Here is a 16,786-nt window from a genome sequence, read left to right as displayed (position 1 = left end):
ACGACAATAAATATGTGACTACTCCACGTTCTCAGGTTAATAAACTTCCTTTACCAAAGCGCTCCAGCCTTTCTAACCCATTTCTCAGCCATGCAAACAGAGGGTACAACCGTACACCAAAAAAAAAGTGTTAATTGGGGTTTAATGTTCTAGGAAACTGCAGAATTCCCTGTGCAAGCAGGTTCCCCCCGCAGAGCCACGGCCTGGGGTTGGTGCAGGGAAAACAAGGAAAAGTTGAGACTGTTTTGACTGCCCGGTTGCAGGAGCTGGTACACTTGGCCTGGAAAAAAACTGGACCAGAAAGCGTGAGGAAACATGGGTCAATGAATGTTTTGGTTTGCTCCGCTACAAGACGACACACGCAGCACTTCCTTTTACAACCGGTCCCAGTCGGCCAACTGGTTGTGCTGGTAGCACGGAAAGGTTGGACCGAGGGCGACGCCGTTTACCACCCCGGACCGAGTTCCACCATTCAGCCATGCCGCACGCACTTAACCCGTCGGTTTGTTTTAGTCAACGGGGCAATCCACCGGTGAATGGAGCGGGCTGAATAGCTCACACAGGCGGCTGCATTCACCCGGGGGCGGCGTGAACATTAACATTGTTAAGCTGGTTTTGTGTCGGCGCAGGGGGGTGCAAATGCTTCTAGCGTATGCAGGGCTCTAACGGACGGGGCTGAATCCGCCGAAGCTGCGACCGAAAAGCGAAGGGGTGTCTCACCAGAAACGATGAGCGTTGCTCCGACCCGACTCCCCGACCTCGGAGCTTCTTCTCAGGCCGGATGCCGTCTTTCCCTCCCTGCTTCTTCTTTGTGGTTTCCGACGCGATGGTAGCTACTTTCTTGCTCTTCGGTGTCGCCTATAACCGCGGGCTCGTAGTCCCCGGCATCGCGGCGTCGTTTACTGACGGCAAAGTTGTACTCCCGCGGCAAAGTGGTGGGTTTTGTCGGTCTTAGAGACCATGGCAGTGGGGAGACGCTGCTGGTGGCTACCGCTTTGATAATGTGTCCTCTGCCCGCTGACGCTGCCTGCCACCACAGCCTTGTCACCAAAATCTCCGCGGGGAAATAGCGCCACCCCATGGCCGGCGCTGGGAGCGCAGGGGGCGGGCCTCCGGCGTTGCTATCTAGCGCCCTCTGCTGGGAGACACTGCTCATGCAGCACCTCGCTGATTTATATACATGTCTAGCAAAGAGAATAACGGGTAGAAATAAAAGATAAATAAGATCAAATCATCCTCTCCAAATACTGGGACTCTTCATTTTACAAAAAGCTTAGCTTTGATTCAGAATGTCTATTGGGTCAACTTTTGTTTTTCACGAGCAAACATGCTACACGCCCGCAAGTTTACTCTCACTCCCTGGTGCAGGAATTCTTTACTGGGACACTGCCAAAACTCAGGTGGGAAAACATCCCCTAGCAAACACAAGGCCGCATATTTTTCTCTTTTTTGGAGAGGCAGAGGTAGCATTTTGAGGACCCTCACTGTATCTGCAACAGACACAGGGAGAATCCTGGATCAATCGCCATCAATCAAGGGAAACAATGTTGGTGTTTGAATTAATTATAGTTTATTTATTTGTACATCAACAAAACTTAAATTATTATCACTCAAGTTCAAAATATACATACAGAGAAATATCACTAAATTGATAGATTGATTGGTAAAATTATAAAGAGCCTCAGATGTTGCCTTCGTTTGCCAGATGCAATCAATCCCACCCTCTCCTCCTGTTGATATTCCTCCAGAGTCCTGACCACACCTCTTGGAGACACCTCTCCCTCCTCGTCTTCCTGTCCATCTCAGTCCAGACGCGACGCAAAAATGGCCCGGACGTATGCCACCCTCCTGGCTCTCCTCGCTGTGTATATTACACTTTTCTGTGAGTCTGTAGATCATTTCAGATGGCGCAGGATCTTATTATGTCACGGAGAGGAAATTGTTTGCTCTAAATTCAAGCCACTGTCTTTTGTCCACGGACGCAGCCTCCCCAGAGGGGACACACTCTGCAGCTGTGCCCCAGAGCACAGGCGGCCAGAGGGACCCATCAGGTGAGCAGCGTCGTCGTTGTCGCATCTCTGCCCTTAAGTTCTGTCAGCTGACCCTCCCTCTGCAGGTCCTCTGAAGATGATCTTCATGAAGGAGTCCGAAGCTTCAACCTTCTTCCGAAGGCGCAGCAGAAGAGGCCTCAAGTCCCAGGACGAGATTAATGGTGAGTTTACACCACTCTGGAGATGTTTTACTAAACACACAGGACGTTCTAAAAGAAAAAAACCCCACTAATTTCTTAACAGTCTCAACAGAAATGACTCAATCCGGTTTCAAAAGCTGCAACAGAGGAAATTTATGTATTTTCCCAAGCTCATCAGCTCAGCGTTAGATCACCATTACTGATGACAAATTTTCAAAAATATTCCAGTTTGCTATTATCCAAGCAGGTTAAAGGTTACATTTGTTTCCTTCTCTGAACTCGTGAATACAGTGGTCACATTTTAGAAGGCAAAAACAAATCTGCTTAGGAAATGAGACGAATCCAGTAAAGGTTGATGCAGCTTTCAAACTAACGTGATCCTGGGAGAAATCCTCTCGGACCATAAAAACATCCCATATTAACGCTATAAAACTATGCTGAGTTCGCGCAAAACAAGGAGAAAAGTAAAAACCTGAGCCAAAGAAGAGTCAAAGTTCTGGTGAAACTGTTTTAAATTTTACATTAAATGATCAGAATTGTTATGACAGCTTGAGAACCTCAGCAGAGACAGGTTTCTGGAGTCCCGGGGCAGCCTGGAGCTCACTCACACTCTGTCTCTCACTCACACACACACACACACACACACACACACACACACACACACACACACACAGACACACACACACACTGCGCCAGCCATCCAGCGAGTGATTAAGCAGCATGAGTTGTGTAACCTGTCATTGGAGACACCGACGATGCCGAGTTCAAAAGGAATAGGAAAGGCCATCGACGGGAGGGGAAAAGTCTGATGAGCGAGTGGGTGAGCGGCCGGGAGGTGAGTGCAGAATGTTCCAGCACACAGACAGAGAAGAGTCACAGAAAAAGGCAGTAAAACATTAAGAAAGAAGGAACAGGGTTGATGATGAGGAGCCCGTTTGGAAACGCACAATGTCACTCACTGTTTAAGGAGGTTGGACTCATCCGGCCCTCGATGCTCTCCATTAAAGACAACGCAACACGGGTGTTTCCATCATTCCCCAGCTCAGCTAACGTCTATGTGACTCATTACCTCATTAACTCGCCGTGTTCTTGCGTGCTGGCAGCCGAGCAGAGGCAGGTTCTGGCTGCAGACGAGCGGAGGAGAGAGTTCCACGAGGAGAAGAGGAAGAAGTTCAAGAGCCACGCCGAGGAGGAGCACGACGGTGGGCCAGCGCCGACAGGTTCCAGCCGAGGTCCTCCAGACCACCGGCTCACCAAAATGCTTCTGTTTCAGAGCAAGACGAGAGGACCAGCGAGAGCACCGAACAGTGGAGGGAGTTCCACTACGATGGGATGTATCCTCCCCACGAGTACAACCGCCACTACACCTGAGACGCAGGTGGAGGCTTCAGTCACACTGCTGCAGTTTTCCCTTCGTTAAAGTCGACTTTACGAAATCACCACTCACAGTGACACTCAAAAACACAATAGCCCCCAAAATATTTTATGAATGATCCCTAAAGCAGGTGGAAACTTGGCTCCTGGCGACTTTATTATTAACATTTTTCTTCAGAAATGACCTCAGCACGAGCCGCTGACCAAACTGAATGGAATTTGATTTATTCCTCTGTGCAAAGCAATGATTGGAATCCGTGCATGGAATCCTCTCACTCCATCAAAGAGGCAGCAACACTGGCAGAATAGTCTTATTTTTCTTTAATACATAAATTTCTACAACTCCGAAGCACATTTCTGGAACAATATGTAATACATGCAAACCAAGGGGCTCTCAACACGTCATATGTAGCTTTCCCTTTTCTGTTCTCGGGAGGATCAAAATATAGGGAAGACACAAATAAACATCCAAGTATCAAGCATGTGTGCCGTTGTGATTTGTACATCAAGTTATAGAAGCTCAATATCAATATTTGCCACACCTTTGGATCGCGTCGACACGGCGATGTGGGCGTGTGGAGATCAAGTGTTCTTTCGTTTTCCCGTGAAAGTCGAGTGACGGAAACCTCGTACAGAAGCACGACTGGGAAAACACGGAGCCCTTCTCTGGTTCCTCGGAGCGAGTGTGGGAGAGGAGGAAGAGTCTTGCTGCTAAATTCAACAGGCCGGTATGAAAGCACAGTGATTTTGGGGGGGAACAGAAAGAAAAAGGAGGGAGTGAGCCACTTCAGGAGCAGAAGCAGAGCACGATAATACGAAGACCCGACTGTACACCACCCATCAGACGGCTTCCCACTGGGAGAAGACCAGGTACATTTGCATTCATGTGTCATTTTACAAGTTTTAAAAGTTTTCAGACGAGAATGTGCACTTTACTGACAGCCACTTGGTTTAGATCCCAACACAATGATTCAAGGTTTTTTCAAAGGGTTGCGTTTGAGGTTCGTTACTCTTGTGCGGTCAGTAGCCGTGGTGGTGAAGAAGGAAACTCTCCCGATGGCACATTAGAGTCACTCAGCAGAGTCAGACCACCGAGGGCGGTTTTGGTTAACTTCAGGTCAGAGGGCATCCCTGAGAACAACAGCAACGACACACCGCCGCCCTCCTGTGGTGCAGGAGGGCTTCACAATCACAAATAATCAATTTTAAAAAAAACACCTGCACCTCTTCTTCCCCACCCACTTCATCCGCTTTTCGATTGAATCAAATCACACATTTAAACAAGTGTTTTCTTACAAAAAAAACCCCCCACACACTGTAAGAAAATAAATAATCCAATGGGGCAGGTCCTTGAAAGCCCACCGTCCTGCTCGCGCTTGTGCACGTTGAAACAAGGAGGAAACACACAGTCTTACCCTGCGAGCCGTTGCAGCAAATACCACAGCAAATTAGCGAGAAGTCCAGAGTGCAGATGATGTCACGATTATTTCACCACAGCTTTGAAGCTTGCAATTGACTCCACTCCACAGCTCACTGCAGGATATTTACACAGGGCATGCACCAGGGCGTCCTCGCGCGAAGCCGCTCCACAGTACAGGTAGCAGCAGGTAAAGAGTTCCCTTTTAGTGTGGCACTTCGAGCAGCTGCCGGTTGGTGGCTCAGCTGAACATGGCTTCCACAATCGCAGCTCCCGTCAGCGCTTCCAGGTCCGTGCGGCGCCGGGGGGAGAGGCAGGGGCGGCCCAGAGCTGTGCTGAGCCGCCCGCAAAAGGAACTGAGCCAAAACTTCTCAAATTCCTCCCGCGGTTTGGCTGAAACCCGATGGGAGGGACGCGGGATGGGCAAGTTGGGGCGACGGCATCGAACCGCCACGAGCGGGATGATCTCATCCCGTCTCAGAGCTCCGTGGTCTCCCAGCTTACCTCCCGCGGAACCTGGCGTCATTTAGTCCCAGTATGGATCACGGTCACCGTGGAGGGGCGAGGGCGCGCCGGCTCATCCGCCGCGGGGCGGTCCTCTCGCACAGGGGAGGGTTCGTCCGAGTCCTGGTCGAACGCTTTGACGGCGGAGGGCAAAGGAGCGATGGGAGGACCTGTGGGAGAGGCACGAGAGCCAAGTTTACATTCAGCTGTTCCAGAGTCATCGTTGAGATTTGGGTGGTTTTTACAGCACGGCTGAAGGCTTTAGAAGTCTGAAAAAGTGTCTATTTATAGCAGATGAAGCCCCAGCTCTCCGCAGAAGGTTGGAGTCTGGCCGTAAATCTGCATCTTAATATTTTACAGCCTGTGGCCCCCCAACCCAAACACGGTCCTTTAAACCATCGCCAGGAACAGACTAACACTAAATCATGTCTCGATTCCTACTTAAGACAACTGGGACAACTTTTCTTTTCAAGCTGGTTGCGAGTTAATTTGGGTTTGCAATCAGCCCGTTTAAATAATCGTTTTTACTTTTGCCTGGCGGTTTACAATTTTATCGGAAAATTCTAACAAACAAAGATCTTAACCTCCATTAAAAGGCCCGTGACCACATGGCTCCTGTCAGGACGCTGTTTATTTTGCTAAAAAGTGAGCTCTCAAGTGCTTTTTAAACAATTAGCTGAAGGGAGACGGCCGCAGAGCGAAAGGTGTTTACATCTACAGGCAGCTGTGAAGTGTCACTCACAGTCGGTCAGGGAGAGCGGCGCACAGTCCACGGACTGGCTCTTGGCTGGGGGGCGGCTCTGTGGGTTGGAGGTGGCGCTGGCGCTGTGGATGTTGCTGCTGCCGAAGCTGGTGCCCAGCTGCAGGCGCCTCATGTGGCGAATCACGGCCGTTGCATTAAAAGCTTGCTGCAACGACAGAGAGGCAGGTGACACGACAGCCCGCGCGACCACTGATGTCGCCTTTAAGGTGTGTCTGGTGACGCTCACCCTCCATTTGCTTTTGGCAAAGTTTTTCCGCATCTGCCGGCTGACCGATTCGTGGATGTTCTTGCAGAGAGCCGTGTCTCCGGCAATCCTGAAACATTCAAGAGGCGTCCTTTTTAGATGGCAGCAGCCACATGATCGATGTTGTGTGTTACACCTGGGGAAAACACCTGCGCGTTTTCCTGTTTGCTTTCATTCCGCTCCCACACTCTCCCTTCATCATCATATCTCTGCAGAAAACTTTGCCAGGGAAAGCCATTTCTCCGTGTTATGTTGCCCCTTGTCGGTGTTAAAGCCACATATTTATGTCAAAATGACCACCTGCCCCGGTCCCAGATGGCCCATTACTGGCTAACAAACCCATTTCTATTGGCCACCTCAGCCGCAGCCTGAAGCCCAGGCCGACTCGCTCTTGTTAGCCGTGGCTCAGGCCTGGGAAGACATCCTAATTGTTCATTAAAGCTTCCATGTTTTTAAAGGCTCCTTCAGCCCACCATCCACTAATTGGCAGCCATTTATTCAGCAGATTTCTCTCTGAGGGCCAGCAGCGCCGAGCAGAGGTGGGCTTCGTGGCTTGGATCCATGGCGACAGATGACAGTGGGTGGAAACGCTCTACATGACAAATGCGTGAGCACAGCAATCTGCGTCATACTGCTGTTTAATCACACCAACATGTGCCTTCCTGTGATTGTTTAGCTGTGGTTAGCTTCTCACCAAGGGTGCTGAAGAGCCTGGTCACATGTGAATCTCATCTCTGGGTTCTTCTCCATTAGATGGCTGATGAAGTCTTTGGCTGAGGACACACAAAGGTCAACTTGCAATTGACATGTGAAATAGTTTTAACATAAGATGTTAACGGGAGAACACCATAGAGGGCGCACGATGACTCAAACAGCACTGAATTTTATATTTGTTTAGGCATTTCTGATGCTTTTAGTGTAAAATATATCATGGTCACAGACTAAAAGGTGTAATCTGTGTTTAAAATGCAAATGTTGGTGCTGACAGTGATGTATTTCCACCCCAGGAGTCACCAAATTTGGCCCATTGGTTCATTTTAAGGCACATCCAGATGCTAACGGCGATTCATTTTCATTAGGTGTGCCAACACTGTGCAGGCAGCAGGATAGGATGAAAATCCGATAACTTTGATACTGTTTCACTTTAAGACGTGCCGGACTGCGTATCAAAACCACCAACATATGGAAAAACCAGAAGGTTTCATTATTTTGTCCCATCTCACCTGAGTCCGATATGTCGTCCCAGTACGGGGCGTCAAACTCATAGTCGGCCTTGAGGATTTGCTCAAACAGCTTGGAATCGTTCTCGTCATAGAAAGGTGGGTAACCGCACAGCCTGAGAAGATGAAGAGCGCCGATTACAAACCCAGGAGTCTTTATGAGTCCCATCAATCGGCTGATGCCAGACAGTTTAACCCAGATCTAAAAGGATTTCCTCTGGCATGATTTCATTCACCGCCTGTGGGGTTTTTTCCACATTCATCCTCAACAGGCGGAAGGTTCAGGGGGATTATAGACGCTACATAAATATGATGAGCAGAAGTGGGGGACAAACAATCTATTCACACAGTTTTCTCTGTATCAAGGCACAACATGTTCCGTATGGCCTACCAAGCACAACATTGGTTCTTATTTGGTGGTTTTGCTTATACTGGATACCAGTAATCAGACTATACTGTCAGTACACAGTACAAATCAGTTGCAGTCTAAATAGTTTAGCCTTTCATATTTGGAATAAACAGGAAATGACGTGCATGCTTGATCTCAAAGACGCCATCATTATCCTGATCAAAGGTCTGGATTTGGAGCTGAATGATTCCAGCCCGGCAGAGACACACACACACACACACACACGCACACGCACGCGCGTCTGCAGCTGTTACTGCAGATATTTGCATGTGCGGCGGGGAGAGCTGCGGGACCATAAATGCACGATGGCATGCGTTAAAACACCAGGTGAGATGCGATAAGCGAGCCAGCTGGGAGGATGTGAAGAAGTCCTGTTTGCTCTGATAATTAAAAAACAGCTTCATTAACATCAGCGACGGAAGGGGACACTCACAGGATGTAGGCGATCACTCCGATGGACCAGCAGTCCACCGCTTTGCTGTAGGGCTTCTGAGCTAAAACCTCAGGGGCTGTAAGAATTTAAGAAGATGGTTAGAAAACTGGTAAATCCACGGCAGCTTTTGACTACATGCGAAGGCTGGAGAGCAGCGTGAATGCCTGCAGACAGCCGAGGTCGTCCTCCGGCAGATTAGATCAGATCATGTTTAGCCAACTAATGGATCTAATTAGACGAGAGGAAGTTTCCCACCAAAGCCAGACCTCAGGCGGCAACCTCACCCACGTATCCTGGAGTCCCGCAGGCGGTGGCCATCACGTCACCTGTTCCCTCCATCTTCGACAAGCCAAAGTCGCTGATCATGATCTTTGACTCATCGTCGGGACTGAAGTAGAGGAGATTCTCAGGCTGAAAATAAGAGAAAAGCCCACCCTTATCAGCCTCCTCTCCCAATTACACAGACTCACAGTCAGCTCAATCACACGTCTGCACCTTCAGATCTCGGTGCACGATGCCCATGGAGTGCAGGTAGTTCACCGCATCCAAAACCTGCCTGATGAGCCTGCTGGCATCCATCTCTGTGTAGAAGCCTTTCTCCACGATGCGGTCGAACAGCTCACCTCCAGACACCCTGTTAGCACACACGGAGACTGGCTGCAGACCGCTTACAGCTATTCCCCAGTTACAACCGGTAAGAGTGAAAAGCCCCAATATGAGACGGATTCATCATAAATTAACTGGAGCAACTGACTCATCCAGGCTCCAACGTATTTGCAGCACAGCAGGGTGCAGCTGAATGGCCAGTGAGGATTACGTGGATTTGAGGGCAGCAGGAAACAACAATCAGTGTCCATTCACCGACTTGGCGGAACCAAAAGAAGAAAATTAGGTGAATGTGACTAAAGGGCTCCGAAAAGGTTAGCAGAAGTAGAATCGCTGCAGACTGAAAAGGCAAAAATGAAAGGAAGCAAAGTGATCCACTTAGGAGGAACGCCGCTCCGAGACGAGACGTATTCGAGACAGAGGAGGAAAAAACAAGCTGTCAAACTGTGAGCAGAGCTGAAGAAACTGCGTGTGACTGGGTTCTCTACTTACAGCTGCATTATGAGGTATAGGTAGTTGGAGCTTTCGTAGATGTCCTCCAGAGCTACGATGTTCTCGTGCTTTATCCTGGAGAGCCAGAACAGAAAACAGACTTCACCATTTTAAAAAAAACTGCTTTTGATGTGAACTGTTCACAAAAGTGTTGCAGCACTCTGCCTGTGCGCATTCGGTCTTTATATCGACAGATGATGTTTCGTGCAGGGGATAAAAACCTTTTGTGTGCAGCGGAGAGCATTGCGTTTCTCCGGTAATCAATGAGTCACGATTCAGCAGCCCCTGTAAGCCGGAGCTCCTGAAGAAAACACTATAGGATGGGTCACGGCGCCGGGAGCCTGTGTCCAGGCAACCGGTGGCGGGGGTTTTAATATTAAACCCTTGAAGGAAATGCAGATGGAGGACGGTGGCTGAAAGGAGAAGCCTGGGTGGGACAGGAGGAGGCGGTTAAGGTCTGAAAAGACCAAACGGCCTTTGCCACTTCCAGAGGATGGATCCAAGAGCAGACGACGAGAGGAGCGGCAACAACACCCAACAGCTGAGTGAGTGATAATTGAGAATCTCCAGGGAGTTATTACCCATCAGGCTGTGGGGGAGGGTAGCGTGTCAGCCGTCACCTGATGGAAATTTGGCCCCTGTGTTAGTTTACCTTTTCTGACCCCGTAAAACGGATTTAATACCCTACGGTGCACATCATGTGGCTCCAAATACCAGCTAAGGCCGGCCTCTGTGTGTATGGGTGCGCGTCGGAGAGCTAAAATGGTGGATGGATGACATTTGACAAGGCAGAGTGATTTTGACTCAGGCAAGGTTCTGTGGTGATGCAACAGGGCGGTGACCCTTGCAGAACCTGGAGTTCTATCAGCACCCACCTCCGCAGCACAGCGATCTCGTTTTCTATGCTCGTCTCCTTCCCCTTTAGCGCCTTTTTGGGGATGCACTTGATTGCGACCATCTTCTCCGTGACCTTTTCCTGAGCCATCACCACCTCCGAAAAGGCGCCGCTGTGAAGGGAAAAGAGAGAAAACACCCCGGCTTTACGTGCACTCAGAGTAATATTGACACAGAAAATCTTTATCACCGGCAAGTGGGTAGGAGGCACTCAGAGGCGGACGGGCGAGAGTACACAAACAGCATATTGTGAATATTTACTGAGAACGGCCAAAGTTGCCGACCGCGGCCGACAGCTTTTTCGTGTTGGCTTACGCCGGGCGCTCGTGCGCACCCACCAGCACGGCAAACACTTTTAAAAGCTCTAAAAAACAACCATTTAGGATGGCAGATAGCGTGTGCGACTCAACCATCTGTCTCCATACGTGAGAGAACCTTTAAAAACAAATACAGAATTAAGGGAGTATTTGCTCAAGCAATCTGCATCAGTTGCTATGATACCGCAGCCAGTCCACCTTAATAAACCCCGGCGCACAGACAGCATGGCTGCTCTTTATCCACCATGCTTTCGTTGCACACCTTCCCTGCCACCGTTTCCCTGTTATATGTTGACTTTATCCCAAAAAAATAACAGTAATAAAAACTAAAATCATCTGTCATGAAATCGCAGATCAGTTCCTGTTGTCGGTGCAGGAGGTCAAACACTTTATTCTTCTTGATGACAAAGTAGAAACCAATTTGCTCTCTTTCCTACACCTGCCTGACATATACAATATCATAACCCTTAAAATAGCGATTGACATCTAATACAGCCACCTTTAATGAGGATAAATGTTAATGGCGGGGAAAAAACGTGAAGCAATGCATCTATATTTATCCACGCACGTCTAAATTTGTCCACGCAGCCTTAACAAGTGGCGCTGACAGCCAGCTTCAAAATGTCCGTTACGTTCTCAAAGTGTAATGAGTTCCTCTGTGATGAGTAGATTCTAAACTCGGCGCCGCTCACAGCGCTAAGTCCCACTGAGGCCATCAAATCCACACTAATCCCCTCACTCCGCTATTACTCGGGAGGGGGAGGGTCAGCAAGAGCCACAGACACACTACCTGAGCCTCGCCCTGGGGGCGGCGAGGTGGAACCTAACTGGAGTAGAGCTCCCGGAGCCATTGTCCCTCCGACTTTGACCTCACGCGCACGATGTGGCACAAATGGAAATGCGACGGTTTGTGGCCGGTGCCGTACATCCTGGTTTATTAACAGCATTATCATCATATGATGCTGCTGCGAGGATGCTGAGCACCGTTCCTACACGTGACTGGTTAGCACAGTGGTGTGGAAGTCCGTTATGCCCCCACCAGCACGCCGAGCCTGTCGTGCAACTCTCCTGCGCTGCATTCAAAGCACGCCTGCAGCGGGAGCCGCAAGCCGAGGGGAAACCACAGGAAATGCGTTAACCCTCCCCCTCGCTATTGTAACGTAAGTTCACCAGCAACATCACTTCCTGTGAATGACAACGTGAACACGAGCCTCCGAATTTCCACACTGTCGCCGCAGGAAGTGTGAGATCATTCGACCTTGCAGGAGACGCAGCCGATGATGATCAGCTGGATGATGACTGGAATTCTGGGGTGCTTTAATCTCCCCTCCAGACAAGATATGAAAACCCTGGAAAAGGTTCCTGGCCCGGTGTCGTGCGCAGCACAATCGCAGCTGTGAGTCACTCGCCTCAGCACCAGCTGAAGTTCACGTTCTTCCTCAGAGCTCTCGACGGGTGACACGATGAGCCCTGTGTGACAGTCTGCAGTCACCCAACACCGCCGCCACCGCCGCCACGCCAGAGAAGGCCAAGTGAAACAGGCTGACTAATGCGAACCACGGAGGTGTGATGTTCTTTGTGTCAAACCCACACTCGGTGCTGCAGATGCAAATGCGGCTCCGCATCAAGCATCATCCTTCAGGCCTGCGGCTGACCTTCCTCAAACACCATCAAATCCAATTTCGTCGACAGGCGACGAAGCCCTTTTCTTATATGGAGGCCACGGGGGGGTTGGAGCCGGTTACTGGCGCTCACAGGATGTGCAGGTGTTCGGTTGCTGCTGAGTAATCACACCCAATCATCTTGTGTAAGATGCATTACAGCCACCCGTTACACAACATATGGGACGGACATGTAATCCGAGTCTGTCCACCAACGACGTCCATCCTAACAGTTGTCCTCTGAATGATATGCGGCGACACTTGCACGCCGAAGCATGGCGCCAAAACCACAATGAGCTGCTGTTTGCATCGTCCCATGACCACAGCTCGGTCTTCGTTAAAAGCACCGGGCAGCAGTGGGCATGGGTCACCATTGGACTCAGCCCAGCGCTGCGACGAAGCAGGTAAAAAAACAACTTTGCCACGACAAAAAGACTTTGCTGTACCTGCTGCCAGGCAACTGCAGCTGATGCACAGCGAAACCTTCACAGAGGAAGGAAGTATACGTGAGAATCTGTCCTTGGGCTGCAGGCAGGTCGTGACGCTCTGCAGAGCTCTGCTGTTGGACTCAGTGGTCCATTATGGCCTGGGTCACGTTTGCAGGTTCCGTCTCTGCGTGATGAAACTGTGACATTTGAGGCTTGAATAAGGCGCACACACCTCGAGTTTAAACTCCGCCGCACGGGCGTGATCTGACTCATCTGTGTGGTATTTTCCCCACACTTTCCAGGCTCCCAGCACCATTTTTTTTCGCTCCCCCCACTCTGCCTTTTCATGCATTAAGCGACGCCGATCTGGAGCTGCAGAGTGAAATCAGCTCCAACAATGCGAAGAAAGAACGCCATCCAACCGCTTCCGCAGCACCCGCGGCTAAAGTTGGGGACCATTAGCGAACAGCCAGCTGGATGCGGGGCCACTTTTCGAGCTCGACTCGACAGTCAGCGGAGAGAATGACGCCGCGGCTTTATGGAAATGTGCGAGGAAGACTGTCTGCAGATGAGCCCGTCAATTATTTTAAAAAGCTGATCGCTGCTTCCCCAGTTCCCCAGATTGATGAAATAATGGTGCCATTTGTCCAAATTACGGTCAACGGGAAAATTGTTTCCTCCCACTGCCCACGTAGCTGGAGGACAGCGGTGGTGGGAGTAGATGGTGTCTTCTTCAGTGGGAGCAGCTAAAGATTTCCATTGTCCTAGTTGCCTAGCTGCCATTTCCAGTGCACCAAGGACTTATCTGGTCTCAGCACAAGCTGCGTTTGCAGGAAAAGATCAATGCAAAGAGGCTGCAGATCACGGCCAGGAAAGGCTCCGTCACAGCAGCGGTGAGGTTGAAAACCTATTGCAGAGGCCTGTTGTGTAATTGAGATCCAATTTTTCCAAATAGGACTTTCCCCCCCCCCTCCCCCTTTTTATTGGCAAAGCGAGCGGCTTCTTGGGTAAGGGGACAACCGGAATGAGCCAGCTGGAACTAAGGCCCGCTTGGCTCGTCATCATGCAGAATTTTGGGAATACGTGAAAAATCGATGGTTATAAAACCAATATCAGAGCAGGCTGTTTGTATTTACAACCCTGACCCCACAGGAAGTGAAGCAGCTCGCAGTCGGGTTACTAAATTTACTTCCGCAAAGTATCAGCGGCTTAAGAAGCTGAAATTAGCCGCAAGACAAGTAGCGTTGAAGCAGGAGGGCTGACTTTGGTGACCGAGAACACATTAGCTCCAACAGCTACTGGAGGAAAGATGTATGTCCGAAGGCTTGCTCGCCACAGCTGCAGGCCCCTACCGATACCCGATCAATCATCAGTCCTCGTCGTGCTCCGGCCTTGCCTGTCTCCCTTTGTACGATGTTCACAAAGCCCTGCGTTTACATTTATTTTATTTAAAAGAAGAGGGGGTTGGAAGTTAGCAAAGGAGATGTTTAAAGCAGGATCCGGTGAGCCAGACGGGGATTTTTGTTTAGACTGTACTAATATTCACAGTTTTGTTGAAGTTCTGGCCGATCCTGAGGAAAGATTACCCAAGCGAAAAAGGAAAGAACTGGCTAAAGAACAGAAGAACGCCGAGACGGAGCGAAAATATGAGTCAGGCTCTGTTGTGCGTTCAACATGTGGAGAGGGAGCACGGCCAGATTCAAAGACCAGACTGATGAATGTGTTGTATTTACAGACAGGCCGTCCTTTAGCCGTCGGCTGGAGCGGAGGATAATAAAACCAATGTTTCTCCATGAAAGGTAGGGATTATTCTGAGACTCGTGCATTAAAGACAAAACTTTAGGTCAAAGCTGACACTGCAAGTCTGGAACCAGCCACATCGGGTTTGGAAGCGCTCAAAAATAGAGCGCTTACTGACCGACTGTCGTGCTCTTGCGAGGTCCAAGGCGCCCTTGTTGCACCATTTTGATCAGGAAGCTAAAAAAAAATGAAGCCTCAGCAGATGAATTTGCATCTCTTCCAGAGCTACAGGGAGCTTCTCCAGCGGATCTTCCTGTTGTAAACGCAGCTGCGTGATGAAGACACACACGGGTCGGGCTCCTGGAGGTGTATCGGGTTTTATCGGGGCCAAACAGATGCGCCCTGGCTCGTGGGCGACCAATTCGTGTTCGATTGCAGATAGTGTGGACGGCAGTGATTCACTGGTGTTAAGCAGAGGCTCTTCACACACAGGGAGGCCTCGGGGGGGGGAACTAGAGCCTGCAGGTAGGAGCGTTCCGCCATGTGTCACACAGCAGCCGGGCGGCTGCACAGCAATGCTCCCGTCCACATTTATCTGATCCAGCATCTCAGGAACAAACAGCCACGGAACAAAAGCAGTACACGAAAGAAGCCACCTTTACGCGGGTTTTTCCAACCTTGCTAGAAAACAGCGGAGGCTCGACGACTTTCTGAGCGAAGGGAAAAGGAAACAAAAGTGAAATTGCCTTCCCCTGTGTGTCTTTAGAAGACTGAAGACGGATCTGAGGACGGAGAGGTTTGCCCGGTCAGGGAACATTCCTTTAGTAACTTAAAGAAAGGAAGTGGAGTCAGCTAAGCAGACCAAAATAAGCTCTGGAATCTGACTGCTCTACGCTTCCAAACACAGAAAACACGCACAAAAACAGCCCAGAAAGGGGAGAAATCAGGAGAAATCGGGGGTGTCTCCAAACTCAGACCCAACTTTCCATCTCAGATCTGATCTTCGGCGTGTAAATAAAGCAACCCAGCCTAAGAATGTGACAATATCATTCATCTGGGGGCTGGCTGCATCATGTGAAACGGGCCCCGCTGTTGTTAAAGAGTTGTGTTGTGCTAAATAAATGGCTGCCAGCTGCAGAAACACGCTGCAGCGGGTTTGTGAATGAACTGTGACATTATGACCCAGAACCTGCACAGCCCCGTTCTGACAGACAGACATCTGCGGGTTCGAGCTCCTTTTCTGGGGAATATTAAGTTGAAAAGGGCCCCGTTTCTCTGTCCCCGTTCATTCAACAGCTGTCAGGCTGCTTCCGAGACCACAACCAGCCGCCTCATTGTTTTCTGCCCCTCGCGTCCAGTTTCGCGTCGCGCACCGGCTCCGGTAATCTGATTACTTACGTCCCCAGCACTTCCTTGAAGTCAAATATCTTCTTGATGTCATCGACGTGTTTTTTCCAAGATCCATCGCCGGACTCGCCGTTTTCTTTCGCCATTTCGCACCGGGGCTGGTGGTGCTGCTGGTGGGAGGGAGGGGAAGCCGAGACGGTGCCGGAGGACCAGCGGTCTCACCCAGACCGACAAGAAAGAGGAAAAAGAAATGCAGAAAAGTGCACTTGTGTTTTCCTCCGGAGGCTCCCCGGGCGTGTGCGTGTGCGTGTCAGCGCTTCCTCAGCCCCATGCAGGCAGCCAGGCGAGCCGGAGCGCAGGAGCTTCGTCCTACCCCGAGAGGTTATTTGACTAATCTGTTTGACGTAGCGGATCCCGACGCTGAGCTTCCCCGCTGCTCGGATCACGGGGAAACACAGGCTCTCCTCCTCCTCCTCCTCCTCCTCCTCCTCCTCCTCCTCTTCCTCCTCCTCCTCCTCGCCGGGGCGGGTTTCAGTCGGTGTCAAGCGGCGACGCAGTCAGCCTCGGGTCGGGCGGCGAGTGACACCCGAGCGGCGGAGCCGTCGACCCAGACAGCGAACGCACCGCGGTCGTTATGGCGATGGGCAGAGTGGGGGGGTCGCTGCGCCCCCCTGTATCCGACAAATCTTAAGTGTTCGCATTGCAGCAAATTACCGGCCGGGTAATGCACGCTCACATGTCCGCGC

The 16,786-nt window shown here is 50.4% G+C and overlaps 3 protein-coding genes across 4 annotated transcripts in view; 1 reads left to right on the top strand and 2 right to left on the bottom strand.

Moving 5' to 3' along the window:
* Positions 1 to 1,048, bottom strand: part of LOC130536569 (cyclin-dependent kinase 17) — a 16,515-nt gene extending 15,467 nt beyond the window's left edge. The window contains exon 1 of the mRNA XM_057052611.1: positions 721 to 1,048. The gene's annotated coding sequence lies outside the window, so the exon portion shown is untranslated. The remainder of the gene's footprint in view (positions 1 to 720) is intronic.
* Positions 61 to 4,044, top strand: ucmab (upper zone of growth plate and cartilage matrix associated b). 2 transcript variants are annotated; one of them, XM_057052624.1, is made up of 6 exons: positions 61 to 502; positions 1,749 to 1,882; positions 1,986 to 2,051; positions 2,117 to 2,212; positions 3,295 to 3,393; positions 3,465 to 4,044. In XM_057052624.1, exons 1-6 carry the CDS (start codon positions 324 to 326, stop codon positions 3,560 to 3,562), a joined length of 672 nt encoding a protein of 223 aa, XP_056908604.1. In that variant the 5' UTR covers positions 61 to 323; the 3' UTR covers positions 3,563 to 4,044. The 2 variants fall into 2 exon arrangements, with proteins under 2 accessions (XP_056908604.1, XP_056908606.1); XM_057052626.1 differs by lacking the exon at positions 61 to 502 and having other exon boundaries at positions 1,388 to 1,882.
* camk1db (calcium/calmodulin-dependent protein kinase 1Db) lies at positions 3,872 to 16,786 on the bottom strand. Its single transcript, XM_057052620.1, has 11 exons — positions 16,092 to 16,786; positions 10,529 to 10,660; positions 9,654 to 9,728; positions 9,051 to 9,189; positions 8,840 to 8,966; positions 8,556 to 8,631; positions 7,717 to 7,829; positions 7,188 to 7,266; positions 6,476 to 6,563; positions 6,229 to 6,394; positions 3,872 to 5,656 (listed from the first exon to the last, which is right to left on the bottom strand). Exons 1-11 carry the CDS (start codon positions 16,184 to 16,186, stop codon positions 5,505 to 5,507), a joined length of 1,242 nt encoding a protein of 413 aa, XP_056908600.1. The 5' UTR covers positions 16,187 to 16,786; the 3' UTR covers positions 3,872 to 5,504.

The sequence above is a fragment of the Takifugu flavidus genome, chromosome 13 (genome assembly GCF_003711565.1).
Source record: "Takifugu flavidus isolate HTHZ2018 chromosome 13, ASM371156v2, whole genome shotgun sequence".
Lineage (NCBI taxonomy): Eukaryota > Metazoa > Chordata > Actinopteri > Tetraodontiformes > Tetraodontidae > Takifugu > Takifugu flavidus.
Note: the sequence above shows the minus strand (reverse complement) of the source record. Positions and strands in the feature narration are given on the sequence as shown.